Raw genomic sequence first — 18153 nt, 5'->3', positions numbered from 1 at the left:
TGTGCGTGCGTGTGCGTGTGTGTGTGTGTGTGTGTGCGTCTGGGGGATTGGACAAAAAGAGAGTAATAAATGACAAATTATATTTAAAATGAAATGAGTAACAATATAATAGTCATATATCATAGGAAGGGGGGGCATATAAATAGTAGCATGACCTTAAAGAAGTAGAAAGGGGTGGTGGGTGAAATCGGACTGAGGATTATTAATTACATTTTTCCAAATATGGGTTCCAGATTGCATCAATATCATTGGTTTGGTTTTTTATGCCGGCAGATCATTTTTCCATTGAAATGTATTCTATAAGCGGGTGCTTTTGTGGCGTGATTTCCAATTCATGAGGATCGTTTTTTTTGCAATGATTAGGGCTATGGACAGTACTTGATGTAATGTTGATGTTCACATTGGAAATGTCTCCTAGTAAACAAAGGGATGGAAGAAGGGGGTGTGGCAGTCCAGCAAAAGAGAGAGATTGTCGGTGATGTCAATCAATCAATCAATGTTTATTTATAAAGGCCAATATCACAAATGTTACATTTGTCTCAGTGGTCTTCATAGTGTGTACAGAATATCAGTATGACAATACGACACCCTCTGTCCTTAGACCCTCACATCGTACAAGGAAAAACTTCCAGAAGAAAACCCACAGTTTAAAGGGAAAAATGGGAGAAACCTCAGGGAGAGCAACAGAGGAGGGATCCCTCTCCCAGGACGGACAGACGTGCAATAGATGCCGTGTGTAAATTGAAAAGATAATACATTTACAACGTAGGTAGTCCAAATGTTTTGGTGATGATGTTATACCAGAATTGCTTAACTGGTGTGCATTCCCATGTGCATGTAGGTGTCTGTGGTGTTAAGTGAGCAATGAGGACAGATGTCAGAATCTACAAAACCCATTTTAAACATCCTTTTCCCCGTGTAGTGCACTCTGTGAATAATCTTATATTGTATGAGGTGCATGTTGGTGTTGGTTGATATGGAGAAGATGTTTCTGCAGACCAGAAGTCGGCGCTCGGGGTGATCTGTAGATCTTTTTCCCATTTATTTGAAGGGATGGACATTGTTAGGTCTGCAGAATAAATTAATTTATATATTTTTGAAAGTATTTTTTTTCTTGATTTGATTTGGAATATTTCTGAGGGGGGATAAGAGATCAAAGTTTTGCTGTTAACTTTGGTTTGAATTGGATGATTTGAGTTGTAAATATTCTAAATATTGATGTTCCCTGATGCCGTACTTCTGGACCAAATCAGATAATGGAATTAACTTGTGTTCATGAAATATATGTTTGAGGTGTGTGATGCTTTTGGTGATCCATGATTTGAAATGTAAAGGTATTCTGTTTATTAGAAAGTCAGGATTGTTCCAGATGGATGTTTGTTCGGTGGGTGAAATTATGTTGTTAGTTAATTCGTTACATTTCCACCAGGCTGTTGTGATAAGGGTTCCTAGTAAAACCATTGTGCATTTTGATCAACATCATAAAGTCATTATATGAGAGAGAGAGAGAGAGAGAGAGAGAGAGAGAGAGAGAGAGAGAGAGAGAGAGAGAGAGAGAGAGAGAGAGAGAGAGAGAGAGAGAGAGAGAGAGAACAATGACTGCTTTTTTCCCCTTGTTGCATGTTTGAGTTTTACGTCTGTCCAGTATTTCTCGGGGGAACTGATCGTTGAGTCCATAGTCCGTACCTTTGAGCTGTCTGCCTTGATGCTGTACCTGTTGTTTCTGTTTGAAATGTTCAAATGTAGCAACACCAGGTCGCGGGCGTTTGTTTGAGGTGTTGTTTTGGCCGATGCGGTGCACTCTGTGAAATGTTATGTCCTTAACTGTGTCCGGGGAGATTTTCAGTTGGGTTATCATAAAGTCCTTTATCAGCTGTTCAGGGTTATCGTGCTGTGTTTGTTCTGGAATGCCGGAAAAAAACAAGATTGTCTCTCATGCCGCATGCTTCTAAATCGAGAATGGTTTCTTTACCCTTAATTGCATCTTAAAACACTTCTCAGTTGGGTTTTACTGCTAATTCGCTTGAATTTGTGAGAAACAAAAGAATGATATTTTAAATATATTTACAACCTTGTCATCTATACAGCTTTGCATATGCTTATGTGTGAATGCGCAGTAAAGTGTGATTGGAAAGTGTGAACCATTTCCTCTGGGCTCTATATCTCTATATATGTACGTGTGACTTTGAGAAAATAAATAAGGAGAGAGACATCTATGGATGTTCCCCTCGAGAGACAGAGGCATCCTGCCTGGTTCTTTATTGGGTTCTCAGGGCTTTGATGCTCCTCCTGCTGTCTCCTCTCATAGCTAAACCCTCTGATGGAACCAGGTTATACGTAGCATATTACATGTATCGCGATTATGATTAGATCTTCAAAGGAAGTCTTCTGAGAGCTTTGATGCTCCCTGTGCTACATCTCCAGTGCTCTCACACAGAAGGACACCACGACGAGTGAGCTGGCACAGAACCCACTGTTTGTCCCGAGGACATTCTGTCAGCTGTTGTTTGGGTCAGTTTAACTGAGAGGACAATCTGTTGCCACTTCTGTTAATAGCATCAGCCTCCTCCGAAACAAGTATCGTTGCATAACAAAATATTTCGCGTTAGCAACAAAGACTACGCCATTTTGTTACCAACTATAGCATATTTTGTAGTATACTCAACAAGAAGAAGAGCAGTCTGCTATAATACACAGTGCAAAATACTTTGTCTGCAGAGGTGTCAGAGCAAACAGGCTGCCAGAATGTTCTGTGTCAGGGTTAGCAATTGGGGGTAAGGGGTTCATTGCCTTGCTCAAGGACACTTTTGTAGTACCCAGTTGTTAACTGGCACCTCTCCAGCTACCAGTCCACACTACGTATTTATGTCCGATCGGGACTTGAGCCAGCGACCCTTTGGTTCCTAAGACTGTGAGACAAGACAAGTCCCCCACAGACTGAGCTGCTGTTGCCACAACAAAGTTACACAGATAAAAATTTTTAATTAAGTGCGTAGTTAGATTTTATTTATTTATTTTCATTTTCTGGTATTTCATTTTCATTTTAGCCCTGTAAATAACTTTGTTAAACATCTATCTGTAGACCTGAAATATACATATATATATTTTATTATTTGTATTACTAAACTGTAGGTTCTGAAATGTATCTTTCATTAAGGTTGTAGTTTCTATGGCTCAATATTTGAGGACTTTGACCAAAAACATTGAAATTGGATAACTCACGGGAGCACTTGTTTTTCTTCATATGCTAAGCTCTTTGTCTATTTGCTTCAAATAATGATGCATTCTGGTAACTTGGCTGGGTCAGTTGTCTGTATTGTTATTCATTTAGTTGAATAAAAGAAAAAAAAGTTCCTTGAAAGCGCAAAGTCTAGAACTTGAGGTCTGCAAGTTCATAAAACCCTCTTCTAATATCTAAAAATTAACTGGTTCATGAATAAGTATTATATTGTCATTGGGCCTTTTGTCAGCCATTTGATGTATTAACTTGACCCATTAAATCAGGGATGGGCAACTTGGATGGTGGTGGGGGCCACATGATTGATGTACTGGCCACCAGGGGGCCGCAGATTCACTTGGAACACACACACACACAAATTCCATGTATTGTATGTAATTATTAACAAATATACTAAGTCTGACATCTTCATTGACATTTTACAATCTTTCAGGGAACATCCTCTAATAAGCTCACTAAACAATATCAGTTCATAGAACAGGTTATTTAACAGTGGAATAAAACTATTTTAAACTATTGGAAAGCACGGAAAATGTGTGTGCATTAAGAATAACCATTAAGATGACATAAACATGAAGTCATGAACACTAACCCAGACATTAGTTGTCTAACTTGAACCTAAGACACTTGTAGCCAGTCTCTGCTGACGCACAATAAGGGGAATGTCAACAGAGAGACCTGTCAACCCGCACTCTGCTGTTCCTCAGCGCCGCTCCCCCTCCCTCCCGCTGAAATGATGAATGTAAAGCATATAGAGTGGCGAAGTCACGCCCATCTACTTCCGGTCCATGGGACCTTATTTCGGAAAAATAATGTAATGAAGTCAATGGAGAGAGAAAACTTATTTTTCGATCCCATTTGAATTGTGCCATGAATTACACATATGATGTTTGTCAATCTTAAAATATAATTTCCATGTCAAAAAAGTCACAGTTTGTCGTAAAACTGTTGAAATATAAGACTATGAAAAATACGCAACTAGAAAGACTACAAATGCCAGAGTAAGTGATGTCATAACTGTTTTCCTCCACTAAGAGATAGCTAAGATCAGCGCCATACAGATATAATCTATCTATCTGGCGCTGGCTAAGATAAGATAACTTTAACAAGATGCCTGTGTGCTTAGTACCAGGTTGTTATCATACCAGCAATGGGTCTTGCTCGTTCTTTCGCTTCCCGTCTGATGAAAGGACCAGGAGTGGCTGGATCAAGTTAGCTACCTAGCTAGTAGCTAGCACGTTAGTTAGCATTACAGCCTTGTCATTTTTATTAGCCTTAACATGAAGTAACATTAAGTAACCCAAAATGTTAAACAGTAAGAGTAGTAGTCATATTTCGTGAACCCTTTGAAGAGTACTGTCACCGGTGTGATCCTTCTATAATACACCATTTAAGCCCGGGGTAGAAATGCTAACGCTAGCATCGCCGATCGCCGATCTTTTCTACTTCACGCTATCTGCACAAATAGACTGTTTCACCAGTCTATGGTGTACACAGAGGAAAAAGGGAGAGAATTGGACGTTCAATGAGGACAATGATGTCCGCACGGAGTGGCTAACTGGAAGCGCTAAACTTCAGCGTCTATTTGGCTGGCCATGTCTTCTTTTTGACAAGGATTCGTGCTCCCTGAACAATCCTTGGGCAACTTCAGGATTCATCGACCTTGCCAACCTGCCACGGGCAATTGAGAGGCACGGTAAATCCAAAAAACACAGATTGTGTGATTGTCTGCATACATTAATAAGTAAAATGCTTAAATTAATAAGGAGAGAGTTTCAGCTGGAGAGTGCGTGTGGACCTGTCGGTTAGATAACAGGCGTGTGCAAGTCCTGCATCTGTGTGATACAAATGTGTGTAAAATGATACCGGGCGCTGTAATTACTCATCTGGTTACGTTATTGACCACCCCCCCGACCCAAATAATGGGCTTCCCCTATATTTTTCCCCACGCCACGCTACTGATTGAGGGTAGTCAATCGTTTTGTTGACAAGACAGTAGTGACGGCCATCTTGGTGACGTGTGTTGTTCTGCGAGACCAGAGATGTAGTTCATTCAGCGTTTCACACAAACAAAAGTGTTACTTCACAGTTTTACGACATTATTATTTTTTTGACTTGCAAAATTATCTTTTAAATTGACAAACATCATATGTGTAATTTGTGGCACAATTCAAACGGGATCGAAAGATAATCTTTCTCTCTCCATTGACTTCAATACATCATTTTTTAGAAATAAGGACCCATGGAGGTCCACCGGAAGGGGAGGGACTTCGCCACTCTATAGTAATCATAGATAACACGGCAGGATCCGTGACAGTTTTATTTAATCTGATTTCAAATAAACAAAGTCTTGGTTTTTAGAATATTAAACTTGTTTCGCCAAATTCAGATGATAAATACAACTTTTAAGCTTGTAAAGGCATAATTACAAGCGGTAACTTAACATCACAGCAGGCATAACAACAGCCGGCGTTTCTTGTGAGTGTTTCCCTGGGAAACAAACACAATACACGCAAACGCGTCACAGATTATTTTTGCGGTATTTGGCTGCCGAACGAAATCATGTACGCAGCTGGCGACGTAACTAGGAGTCTAGTGGACGGTATCGGTACTTATTTCATACGAAAGGATCACGCTGACAATCATCTGACAGCGGCAGAGCTGAGTCCCTCTGAGCTGCAGAAGTGCTGCTCTGTGTCACATCCTGTTCTCTAACTCATCTTGAGGTGAACTAATAAAGCTGCACTTCACAGCAGGGATCAATGTGGCATCCCATTATGATTACAGTAAGGTATAAACATGCATTCAGCAAAGCTAGATGGGAATGAAGAACAACCCTGACTTTGTGTTATTTATATTTGTCTTGTAAAAAAAAACAGCTTACGCAAAAAAACAGCTTATGCAAAAGTATAAGTTAGCAACTACTGCTATAAAGCAGGGTTTATGGAGTTATGAATTCTGATCCCAAGTTACAAGATAGCAAGAAGAACTTCATTAAGGCAGTAAAGACTACATTTTACCCTAAACTTGCAGATATTAAAAGGTTGCAGAGAAAATAAGAATCATGCAATATTGTGTAATCGCAAGGGTCAATGTGCATCAAAGCACAAGCTGAAAAGTGAGTTTAAAGTGTAATACTCTTATAGACCAGCTGCACTCTGTAACAAGTTGAGCACCACAGAGAGTGTCTGAAGGCCAGGTGTGAGCACCACGGATGGCGCCAGAGGGATAGAAAGAAGTAGAGTGTGGCAGATAATCTATTTTCTAGTCCAGGTGCTCCATTTAAAGGATCACAGACCTGCAGACTCCCTGATCAGCACCAGGTCACGCTTACAGAGGAAGCCTCTGGTCGGAGGAAGAAAAACTGTCATACAGCAAACAGTTTCCACAGAGGAGCTAAAGAAGTGTAACAAACCCAATGAAACTGTCTTCGGGGGATCAAAAACAGAAAGAGTGAAAGATAGATAGTAGCACAATGGCATCCTTAGACCCTCACCTGCTGAAAGTACCCCACAGACATGAAGAGTTTTCGCCAACACTCCGAAACTGAAAAGATTTCAACTGCCCTACTTTATTATTGTTCCAGAGCTCAATGTCAAAAACATCTAATACCAAACCCAGGGTCAACGATTACCGTCACATCAATAGCAATAACCTACAAGCAATTATAAGTATTCTTTCACTGCACAGTATCAGGAATATTGTAAGGATAAAAATGTAGCCCTTGATTTCTATTGCTTTTTTATCTGATTTTGTATTTTGTTATTATTGGACTAAGAAATGCTATGGCACAGTTTTCACATTGGGATTAGTAAAACACTGACCTATTTTAAGAAGACTGTAGTAACTGATTTATTACCTCAGTTAACATTTTCCTGATTACTTGGTTTCAAGTATTCTCCTTTACAGTATATTAATCATTTTGTGAATAAATAATATTCTTAAAAAAAAGCTTAAGGGGCAGGGCTACTTTGTGATTGAAAGGTCACCACAGTTTTGTCCCGTTTAGGGTCTTGGAACTTAAACTGTTTCACGGTGTGTTTCTACTTTATGAAAGTTGATTCAAACTATTTGGTTGCCTTCTTAGGAGAAGTATATTTCAGTGTTTGATTACCCTGTCGTGTCACTTCTGCCAACGCCATACAGATGGCCAAATACAGAGATGCTGACCCAAACCAACACAACACCAAGCTCATGGCTTCAAAATATGAGTCCACAATCCAATGGGTGATGTCAAGTTTACAACGTCAAATTGTATACCTATAAAGTCTACATTGTTATTTCTTATCCCCAGGATGAAATGCTTGGGGCCATCGGTTAAGCACCAGTTTGAGTGAGACTGAATTCTAAAACAATATGGTGTGAAGAGAAGACACATGACTCCTCTCTGAGAGACCTGATTATGTTCGCAAAGAGTTTTTCAAGTTCAAGCAAAGGACATTTAGAAGGAATACATGAACAGGCTGAACCTCAGTAGTACAACATTGAACAAATAAAATAGAGTTTTCTACGGTTATCACTGGTGGGAAATCTCCACCTACAGAAACGGATGAATCACTGAAGAATCCAAAACAACGCTATCCAAAAAAGGAGAAGCAAGTGAGCAACATCCTTGATAGAACATATGATGAGTAATGTTCCCTCTACCCACTGCTGGACACATGTCAGGGATAACAGGCAGATTTATTTTCTCATTTCATAATCCACATCACAAGTTAGTATTTTTGAATTTGGACATGGAAGAAGCCAACCAGCTCTTTCCTATATGCAACAGCAGATACAGCAACTATTTCCAAAGCAAACACCACCATTTATATTCAAATAATATGTTTTCTCATATCCTGAAATGATCATACATCACATGCAAGTTGGATGAATAGGAAACAGCTGAGCAAGAAATGTAATTTTGAGACTTTAAAGTGGCACGTCTCAGCCGTTTAGCCCTGTGAACCGTGTACACCTCTTATCTAATGCACCCAGCAACACCTCTGCTCTATTCATTTCTGACCCTACTACTACGTTTGGAATCTTGCACACAAAAAGCAGAGTTTGCTGAGCACACCATTCTCATTTTAACATTCACACACACTCTTCTCTGTGAGGGACGAGATATGCAGTTCTGACTTTATAGGAATTGTTATGTTGTATTTGAAGGTGGAAGAAATACTTTTTAATTAAGTGACAATACTATATTGGAACAAATATTCTGTTACAAGTAAAAGTTTTGCTTTCAAAATCTGTGTGTTGAGTTACAGTGGATAAGTGAAAGTATAGGCCTATTTCTTCTTCTCCAAGAATGCTGTCTTCTCCTCATAAGCTACTTTTCACAACACATTGCAGTTGCAGATTGTAAGATGATAAGACTGATATTACTCTCACATCTGTACGCTAAATACACTGTACCGCAGCAACCAGCTAACTTAGCTTAGCACAACAACTAAACGGCTACCCTGGCTCTGTCCAAAGTTAATTACATTTTCCTTCCAGGACCTCTAAAGCTCAATTTGCACTAGCATGTTTTATTTAATTTGTAACGTACAAAAAGTGAAAAGTGTAAAACTGAGGTATCATCATTGAATGGGAGATTGTGTGTCAGACTATTTCTTAGCCAGGACCAGTAACTTCCTGTAGTATCCTCTGATTGCAAGGCAACTGCTCAACTGCAAGACATGTGCTGTGTCTCTCTTTAGCACACTGCAAGTTTTACACTGTAAATACTTGTGCATCGTGCAAAATGCAGTTGCACTCATGATCAACAAGTTGAGTGTGGAATGCTGGACATTTCTAGTGAACACAGCACTACACATAAAAGTTATACATTTGTTTCTGTGTTTTTTATATATATATATATATATATATATACATATATGTATATATATATATATACATATATGTATATATATATATATATATACATATATATCCTTTGTGGTGCGTGTCTAATCATATATATATATGATTAGACATGCACCACAGAGGATATATATATATATACATATATGTATATATATATATATATAAAAAACACAGAAACAAATGTATAACTTTTATGTGTAGAGCTGTGTTCACTAGAAATGTCCAGCATTCCACACTCAACTTGTTGATCATGAGTGCAACTGCATTTTGCAATACTTCAAATTGGGTGGCATGAGTACAGAAGTATGCAATTGAAACACAGCTATAGTCTGGTATAATACTTTGTTACCTTTGAACAAAGTCAGGATAGCTGTTTCCAATGGTTTCCTTTTACCATTGGGTTGTATTTTTGCTTAGTTAGCTGTGATTTAGCCAGATACAATTACACAATAAATCTAGACAGCAGATCTGAACAATTACATTTTGATGAATTAAATTACGTTTTCTTTTTTGTATTTGGTCAGAGTTATTTGACACAGTGGTCTTGTAATGTCTTTGGATTTGAGGAAAAAGTATTTTGCATGTAGCGACTTGTGGTTGGGATATGCTGCTTGATGAAACTTCAGTAAACAGTACAAAGTGAACCAACTCATGATTTCTATTCATCTGCAGCTGCCAGCCTTGCCCTCTGTTGCACTCTCCTCTGAGACTAAACATCATTCATCTACACACACACACACACACAGTCTGTCAAAGTGTTTAACGAGACATTCCTCACTCAGAGCACCAACATGCCAAAACACACACACAAACTCAAGTACATAATTTACATACAGACCATATGGATACACATTTTTAGATCACCTGCTCTCTCAGCCGCCTAAATACACAACACACACACACACACCCCATGCTGTGAGCAGTGGCCTCATTTGTAATGAAAGTCAGTAATCAGAGAGAAAGAATCCAGAGGTCCCCACAGCTCGCAGAGATTTGAAGATCAATCAGCACACACCACAAACTGGCCCCAAGCTCCACTGGAAACCAACCATGCATCTCACTCACACCAGCACATAAACAATCAGTCACAACGTATTGTATGTCATACATGAAAGATGAAAGACACACAAACAACCCAGCAGCGCAATGCTCCTGTGTTGATAAAGGTAGAGCACCCAGAACACCATGAACAATGTTAATTCAATTGAAGAAACAAAATAATGAATATTTAGTTATAAAATATGAGTTAACCTACAATGAAGCAACATGTCCTCCTCATACAACCGGTCGTACCATATCTTAAGAACAGTTATAACTCATTGTTCACATGTTTCATCACAAATGTCCAGAATGTGACACAGTGTTTTAAAACAACTGTATTTCTCCACAGGAAGCACATTGATTGGTTTAAGCAAAACAAGTAGAGTACTTGATTAAGTTCAGGAAAAATAGTGGTTTGGCTTAAATTGCTATAGAGGTGCTGGTGAAGTTACATGATATGGAATGTCAATGTTTGGGTATATAGCAAGCAAAATGGTGTAACAAAAAAGAAAGATTCAGGGTGGTTGAGAACATGTCATTTTTTCAACAATTATTATAAATGTGTTGACAGAACACACACATGTCCATAGCTGCTAGCTTGCCGCTGAAAATGGTTGAAAATCACTTTTGATTTGAACTGAAATCAAAGAAAAAGAAAAAGCCTGTTTGGTTATTACGTGGTTGATGTTTTTTTCAACAGCTTAATTTTGATGCCAAATTGAAGAAAAGATAAAGGGTTTCTGTTGTGATGAATAATAAGCACCTCCGTCTGTGTCATTTTACTATATCGAGTCAATGTGTTGGATAAAACGAGAATTATGAGCTGTATATACTCCAGTCATAAACGTTTATGAACAACACACATCCAGCCTCCACTCACTTTGTTATATTCCACACCGTGCAGACGCTCAGTAAGCATTAAGCTTCTGATGGAAAGTAAACCCATTTTTGATTTGGAAAATACACAACATAAACACATAATGTCAGTTTTCTTTAGGTTAACACAAAAATAATGAGAATCAAGAGCTACAACAAAGTCTCAAATTGATGCATTTTTTCATCTATGACTAAAACTTACATTAAACTGCATCAAAATGTGTCTCTCACTTCACTTAAGTTACTAAATTGTAATATTTAGAGAGACCAGCAGCCATAATAAAAGAAGCACAGTCCATTCAAGCCCATTCAAATAACCTGAACAACCTAATTGACTCACACAGCTAAACAATCTATTCACGCAGACAGAGACAATCAACCTGTTGTTCAAGACGATCAGCAAGAAAGGCTTTTACTTCCAAGCACAAGACAAATGGCTTTGTTTACCCATGTCAAGTCAATTAAATTGACTTTCTGATCTAATTTTCTGTCTAAACCAAAACCTCATTCAGAGATAGCGACACAGCCTTGGTAACTAACATAGGTAAAGTGTAGGCGTAAAAAGTGTAGAAGAAGAAATCAAAGAAGAAGAGGAAGAAGGAGGACAGATGAGAAAATAACATGCCAACAACATCGGCAGGAGGCGAGCATCTTGCTTTCCTCGTGGCACACACACAGAGAGAATGAACACACAGGAACACATGCACACACACAGAGAGAATGAACACACAGGAACACATGTACACACACAGAGAGAATGAACACACAGGAACACATGTACACACACAGAGAGAATGAACACACAGGAACACATGCACACACACAGAGAGAATGAACACACATGCACACACACAGAGAGAATGAACACACAGGAACACATGCACACACACAGAGAGAATGAACACATGCACACACACAGAGAGAATGAACACACAGGACACATAAGAATATGAAGTGTTTACAGACAGACACAAACTGAGCATGGAAGATCCTACACATCAGAGACACACGGTGAAGTCAAATAAAGACAACAGCAGTATTGTTCGCGCACACACACACACGCACACACACACACACACACACACACACACGCACACACACACACACACACACACACACACACACACACACACACTCACTGTACCGTTATGTTTGCGTCTGATGACCCCTAAGCGGCACTTGAGTGAAACGGTGAACATCCCTCTTCCTCTTTTTTTCTTCTCTATATCTTCTTCCTGCTTTCTTCTTCTCCCTCTTCTTCTCCCTCTTCTTCTCCCTCTTCTTCCTCTTCTTCTCCCTCTTCTTCTCCCTCTTCTTCCTCCTCTTCTCCCTCTTCTTCTCCCTCTTCTTCTTCTCCCTCCTCCTCAGTCAGACATACTGTGAGCCGAGCGAAAGGATGAAAGAGTGAAAAAGAGCGGGTACTGGAGTCGGTCACATGGCAGTGAAGAGAGAGAAAGGGAGTCACTCTGTAACGTTGTGAAGAGATGACTCCATCCCCCTGAAGAGTCTCTGAGCTTCACCTCTGTCTCTCACTCTGGTTGTTCTCTCTTTCTTTCTGTGTGGGAAGTAGTAGTGTGAATGTAAGCTGCCTCCTCTCCCTCTCTTCTCTCTTACTCACTGTATCCTTCCCCTCCCTACCTCTCCTTCTCTTCCTCCATAATGACTTGTCTTTCATCCTGATCTTGTCTTTTATCCTTGTGTGATTTCCTTTGCCCAAATGGTACTCTTCTATTTTTCAGGAATTTCCTCAGGCTTATTTTTCTCTTCTTCTTTCATGTTAGTCTTAAAAAAATTGTTTTTCAAATGTGTTTCCCTTTGACTCTTTTTCATTCCTTAAATCCATTCATTTTCAAAGAAATGATGGTTTGCTTTCCTTTCTTTTTCTGACTAAAATAATCCTTCACTCTTTTAACTTTCAAGCAGCAAGGCTCTTGGGAAGCATCATTTCTTTCCTGGCTGTTAAAGGAGCCGGATGATGATCTTTGGGGTTTTCCCTTTCCTGTAGTTCCTTATACAGGCATGTGTGCATGTAAATGGTCTGCAAAGGCTAACATCCGCCATTTCATTTGCTCGCATTAGCATTATCCCAGCGCACCAACGGAGAGAGACTAATGTATGGCAACACAGAATAAAACGTGGGGTGATGCGGAGGTGTCGGTGCTTCTGGCGATTTACCCGGGGCTTCAGGCGGCAGTATACGCCGTGAAGTGGTTTGCGGCCTGCCAGTAAACCCAAAGCAGAAGAAGAAGAAGTGACGTCAGCAGATTTATTTGCGTAATCCTCCCTCAGGAATTTATTCCGGTGTGAACGCGATCCACTAGATAGTTCCGGAATTAAAGAGTTCCGGGGAAGTATTCCTGGGGAAAGTACTTTGTGTGAAAGCGCCTTTTGACTGTCCTTTCATTATAGTCATTTTGAGTGAACTATCTTGATTACAGCGAAAATTGACATAAAGATCTTGTACAAATAGTTTTAGTTGGAAATTAAAAAAAGAAATAAGAATACACAACATGTCTCACTTTTGTGCATTTACAAATGTATTAAAGAAAATGCATTAGCTCTTATAATGGGATTGTCACAATGAAGCAAATCAGTTTGGAGAAAAAGGATACAAAGAAATATTTGAGCTGATGCATAAACACTTACAATAATTTGGCAAAAAGCTACTTGCAGGATTATTAGATGTGTATTGCTTGAAAATAGAAGTGTTGTAATGTTATTAAAATAAGAGAAGAAACAGTGTTGAAGTTAAAGGGGCCTCAATTTCAGGTTCATATTTGTATTTAGTGCCTGTGCTTTTTTTTGTTGCTTTAATGTTCAAAAAGCTCTTTATTTGTCTCGTACTGCCTGTGCTGCAGCACCTCTTTTCACCCTCTGTCTGAAACCAGAGCCCAGTCTCTGATTGGTTAGCTGGCCTGCTCTGTTGTGATTGGTTAACCGCTGGGAGATGTGTCGGAAATGTCCCACCTGTTAGCCTATCACGTACAATGGTTTTGAGCACTAGCCGATAGAAGTGTGAGTGTTACCTAGTGATGTCACGATGTAAAGGAAGGATTCCACTGGAGGCGTTTTATGCAGGGGGGGGGGAGTGTGTGGGAGGGAATATGGGGATTTTAGCCATTGCAGACCATTGATATGCACAACAACCTATATCACACAGCACAGGAAAGGGAAAACACCAAAAGCTGAATAGAGCCTCTTTAAACCCCCTCCACTGCCAATGGACTTTCTGGGTTATTTTACAGCAGGGGTGGGGAACCTTTTTCCTCTCAAGGGCCATTTCAATTTTTTCAACATCCTCCGAGGGCCGTACAAATGATTGACCTCTGCTTAAAAATCACAGCCCATTCATTTGGCCTTTCTTTCATGCTGTGCAAAGAAAAATCAACCTCTTAATCCAGATATCTCACCATGACTCACGCATGCATTCACGTGCACGGTGTGGCATGACCACCAAACAGAAAGATATGGACACAAGATGTGTGCAAATGTATTTAGTTTCCTATCCATGTGGACATGATTTAAGTGGGGGGGAACCTAACCTCCTCTAGGGGGGTCTGGGGGGCATGCTCCGGGAAGTTAAAAGCATCAATCTGGTGCACTTTGAGAGCAAAATTAAGAGATCTATGGATACCTCTCTCAACATCCATATGAAACAGAACTGTAAACAGATTTACTTTTTCTTTATGGATATTTTACAAATCACTCCCCTTTCAAACTGTATTCTTGTTTATTAATAACAACTTTTTTTTACTGTTTTTTATAGTATTTTATACCTGTTTACTTTATTCTCTTATTTTTTATAACTATAATGATCATATAAAGATGTGCCTTTACCTCACTGGTTGGAGAAAAAGCTTCTTATATTCGTTAGCATAGCTAGCTAACCAGATGCTAATAACAACAAAGTTATTGACTGTATGATCAGTATGACAGGTGAACAGATCGCCACTGGGCTTTCAGCTAAAGACACAGATACGCAAAAACTGCAGCATGTGTACGGCTCCTTATGGGTACTGCAATTTATGAAGTGCCGGAGCGGCGTTCTGGTGCTCTCCGGCAGAACTACACCCCTGTCAGACGAGACATATACCACGTGATGACACGTTAGGCTCGTGTTGTGTCCAAGGACCTTGACCTTGGCCAGGGAAAACAGGCACTCGCTTGTTTAATTATTTTGCGGTCTAGATTACTTTAATTTTTTTATTTTTAGCGTGTGTTTATAAATTACCTCGAGGGCCGTACCAAATGGTCTCGCGGGCCGTATACGGCCCGGAGGCCAGAGGTTCCCCACCCCTGTTTTATTGCATGACTCAGGTTGGTTTGAAAATGGCTTAGTCAATCTAAAAAATAATGTATTCATTCGTAATGTTCCATATAATGCCAAAGTCAGTGTTCATTTCCTTTTTCACTTTAGCTTTCCATTCACAACTTGTCTTGTATCTTTCAACTCTCTTTTTTCTCTCTTACATAATTTTCTCTGTTGTCATCTTTCGCCTCCTAATCCACAGCGCTCGTTTCCCTCAATGTAACTAACCTCCCTCACTGCAAATCATTTTATAATCCACCTCTGTGTCTCTAAATATATTTTCTGCACCCTTTAAATCTCTATCTTAGTGTCATGGTAACAGTGTTGAGGGGGTGGAGGATAGGTTGAATTGTAAGCTTTATCAAAGGAGCAAATAGCTGGGTTCAGCAGAGGAAAGGGTAAAAATAGTGAGGTGAAGAAGTGAAGACTGAAGGTGGATGTGTGATAAAAAGGTAGATTGAACGAGGTGGAGGGGAAATAAAGAAGACCCAAACCTAGCGATAGAAAATCCGAACTGAAAAGAGGCAGGAAGATGAGGAGGAAGAAAACTGTGGCAAAAGAATATAGAGGAGGGCGACAAAGGAGCAGAGAGAAGAAAAAATGGAATACAAAGAGGAAGAAAGTGAAGCGGAAAATAAAGCTGTTTATTTGTGCTTTGAAAAAGAAGGTGTGGGGGGGGGATTAGCCCATAGAAGAGAGGGGGATAAAAGGTACTGTAGACGGATGAGAGGTGGAAAAGGAGAGATGACAGGTAACATCCTATGAAAATGGAGAGGATAAGTGAAGAAGGAGGTAGAAAGAAATGAAGGAGATACTGAAGTCGATGTTATGTTGAATGAAACATGTTATTCATAATTTCAAACTTATTTTTATCTTGTTTTTGCAAAAATGCCATTGTGTAACACTCCATTCGTTTTGGAGAGTCATGTAAAGGAGTCAGCTCAGTGATACACTGAATGAAAATGTGCCTACTTATGCACAGCAACAGTCTATTTCAGGTCTAACATGTCTATTCTCAAGCTTGGATTGTTTATATTTAGAACAAGCCTGCAAGATAATAAATACATTAATAGTACAGTGTCCATCCATGCTAAACCACTTGAATCGGTTTAAAGCCTTTAAATGATCACTTAGGGAAATCTTGTCACCAAGATAGCAATGCAACAGTGTGAGAGGATTTGGAAAAACGTGTCCATGCTTTTATCTTCAGTAGACTGGACTACTGCAATGGTGTCTTCACAGGTCTCACTAAAAAATCTATTAGAAAGCTGCAGCTGATTCAGAACGCTGCTGCTCGAGTCCTCACTGACACTAAGAAAGTGGATCACATCACTCCTGTTCTGAAGTCTTTACACTGGCTTCCTGTGTGTCAAAGAATAGATTTCAAAATACTGCTTCTGGTTTATAAAGCACTGAATGGTTTAGGCCCAAAATACATTTCTGACCTCCTGCTAAATTATGAACCATCCAGATCTCTCAGGTCTTCAGGGACTGGTCAGCTTTCTGTCCCCAGAGTCAGAACTAAACATGGTAAAGCAGCGTTAAGTTATTATGCTCCAAATATCTGGAACAAACTCCCAGAAACCTGCAGGTCCGCTGCAACTCTGACTACTTTTAAATCCAGGCTGAAGACTTTTCTTAGATAATAGATACAGTAGTAAAAGTTATTCTGGGTCTTTGTGTGTCATTCAAGGTCTGCTCTGTGTGTGTGGCACAAGCACATTTTGTGTGAGTGAGCGAGCGTGAGAGGGAGCGCACCGGTACCGGGGATCGTTGTTGTTAGCATCTGGTTAGCTAGCTAAGCTAACGGATATAAAGAGCTGTTTAACAAGGTGAAGGACAGCCCTCTCCTGTCAGACTGAGAGAGATAACTACAGCTCAGTGCTCAGGGTTTAGATAGTTAACTTTAGTCTAAGTTATCTCAGTGGGTCTCAAACGGTTTGGTCAACATTTATGTAAACAAGTATTTCCAAGGCACACCTTTATATGATCATTATAGTTATACAAAATAAGAGAACAGGTATGAAATCATTCCAATTCATACTATAGGACAGTAAAACAAAAATACAGTTTGAAAGGGGAGTGATTTGTAAAATATGCATAAAGAAAAAGTACATCTGTTTACAGTTCTGTTTCACAAGGGTGTTGTTGAGAGATGTATCCTAGTGATGGGAATTCCGGCTCGTCTTGGTGAGCCGGATCATTTGGCTCGGCTCACCAAGAAGAGCCGGCTCTTTCGGCTCACAAACGGCTCTTCAGTTTACCACATATAGCTTTTATAATTCAATCAAATGTAGCCCTGTTTTGACTAATGATTTATATGTGTACACATATCACTTAAATTATTCAATACATCCTTTGTACTGAAGTATTCAAAAGTAGAAATTACATGTTTAATATCAATTGTTTTCATTGCATTTACAGACCCTTGTATCTCTCTGATCCCATCCAATGAATGCACTTACTTGCTTATAGAACCACGCTACACAAAGCAGATAGCAACACCTATAACAATTTAAGCATAGACATTTTAAAAAAGGGGCTACTGTATCGACATTTTAAAATTATATTTAAAGAAAAAGCCCTGACAAAACAGCAGTGCTCTATTTCAGTAACTATTAGCTATAGAAAAAAAGACAGCAACAGCTGACATCAAATCTTTGCTGAGCCTAAGGATAATCATAAATAAATAACATAGTGGAAATAAATATATTGCAGTGCTCAAAACAGCAGCATCCAACCGTCTCTAATCCTTGGATATTACATGTCACTGGATGCATGCACGGAGCAGCTGTAGCGCGGAGATCATCATCATCATCATTCTGTCTTGTAT

General features: G+C 39.5%; 1 protein-coding gene across 6 annotated transcripts in view; it reads right to left on the bottom strand.

Annotated features, from left to right (window-relative positions):
- Positions 1-18153, bottom strand: part of LOC117560669 (glutamate receptor-interacting protein 2-like) — a 522557-nt gene that overhangs the window by 265748 nt on the left and 238656 nt on the right. For 2 of the 6 annotated variants that reach the window (XM_034237607.1, XM_034237609.1), the window contains exon 1: positions 12156-12456. The exons of the other annotated variants lie outside the window; for them this stretch is intronic. In XM_034237607.1, coding sequence (XP_034093498.1) covers positions 12156-12210 — 55 coding nt within the window. In that variant the 5' untranslated portion in view covers positions 12211-12456. Of the gene's footprint in view, positions 1-12155; positions 12457-18153 lie in introns of those variants that run through there. 6 annotated transcript variants of the gene reach the window in all.

The sequence above is a fragment of the Gymnodraco acuticeps genome, unplaced genomic scaffold (assembly GCF_902827175.1).
Source record: "Gymnodraco acuticeps unplaced genomic scaffold, fGymAcu1.1, whole genome shotgun sequence".
NCBI classification, from domain to species: domain Eukaryota; kingdom Metazoa; phylum Chordata; class Actinopteri; order Perciformes; family Bathydraconidae; genus Gymnodraco; species Gymnodraco acuticeps.
Note: the sequence above shows the minus strand (reverse complement) of the source record. Positions and strands in the feature narration are given on the sequence as shown.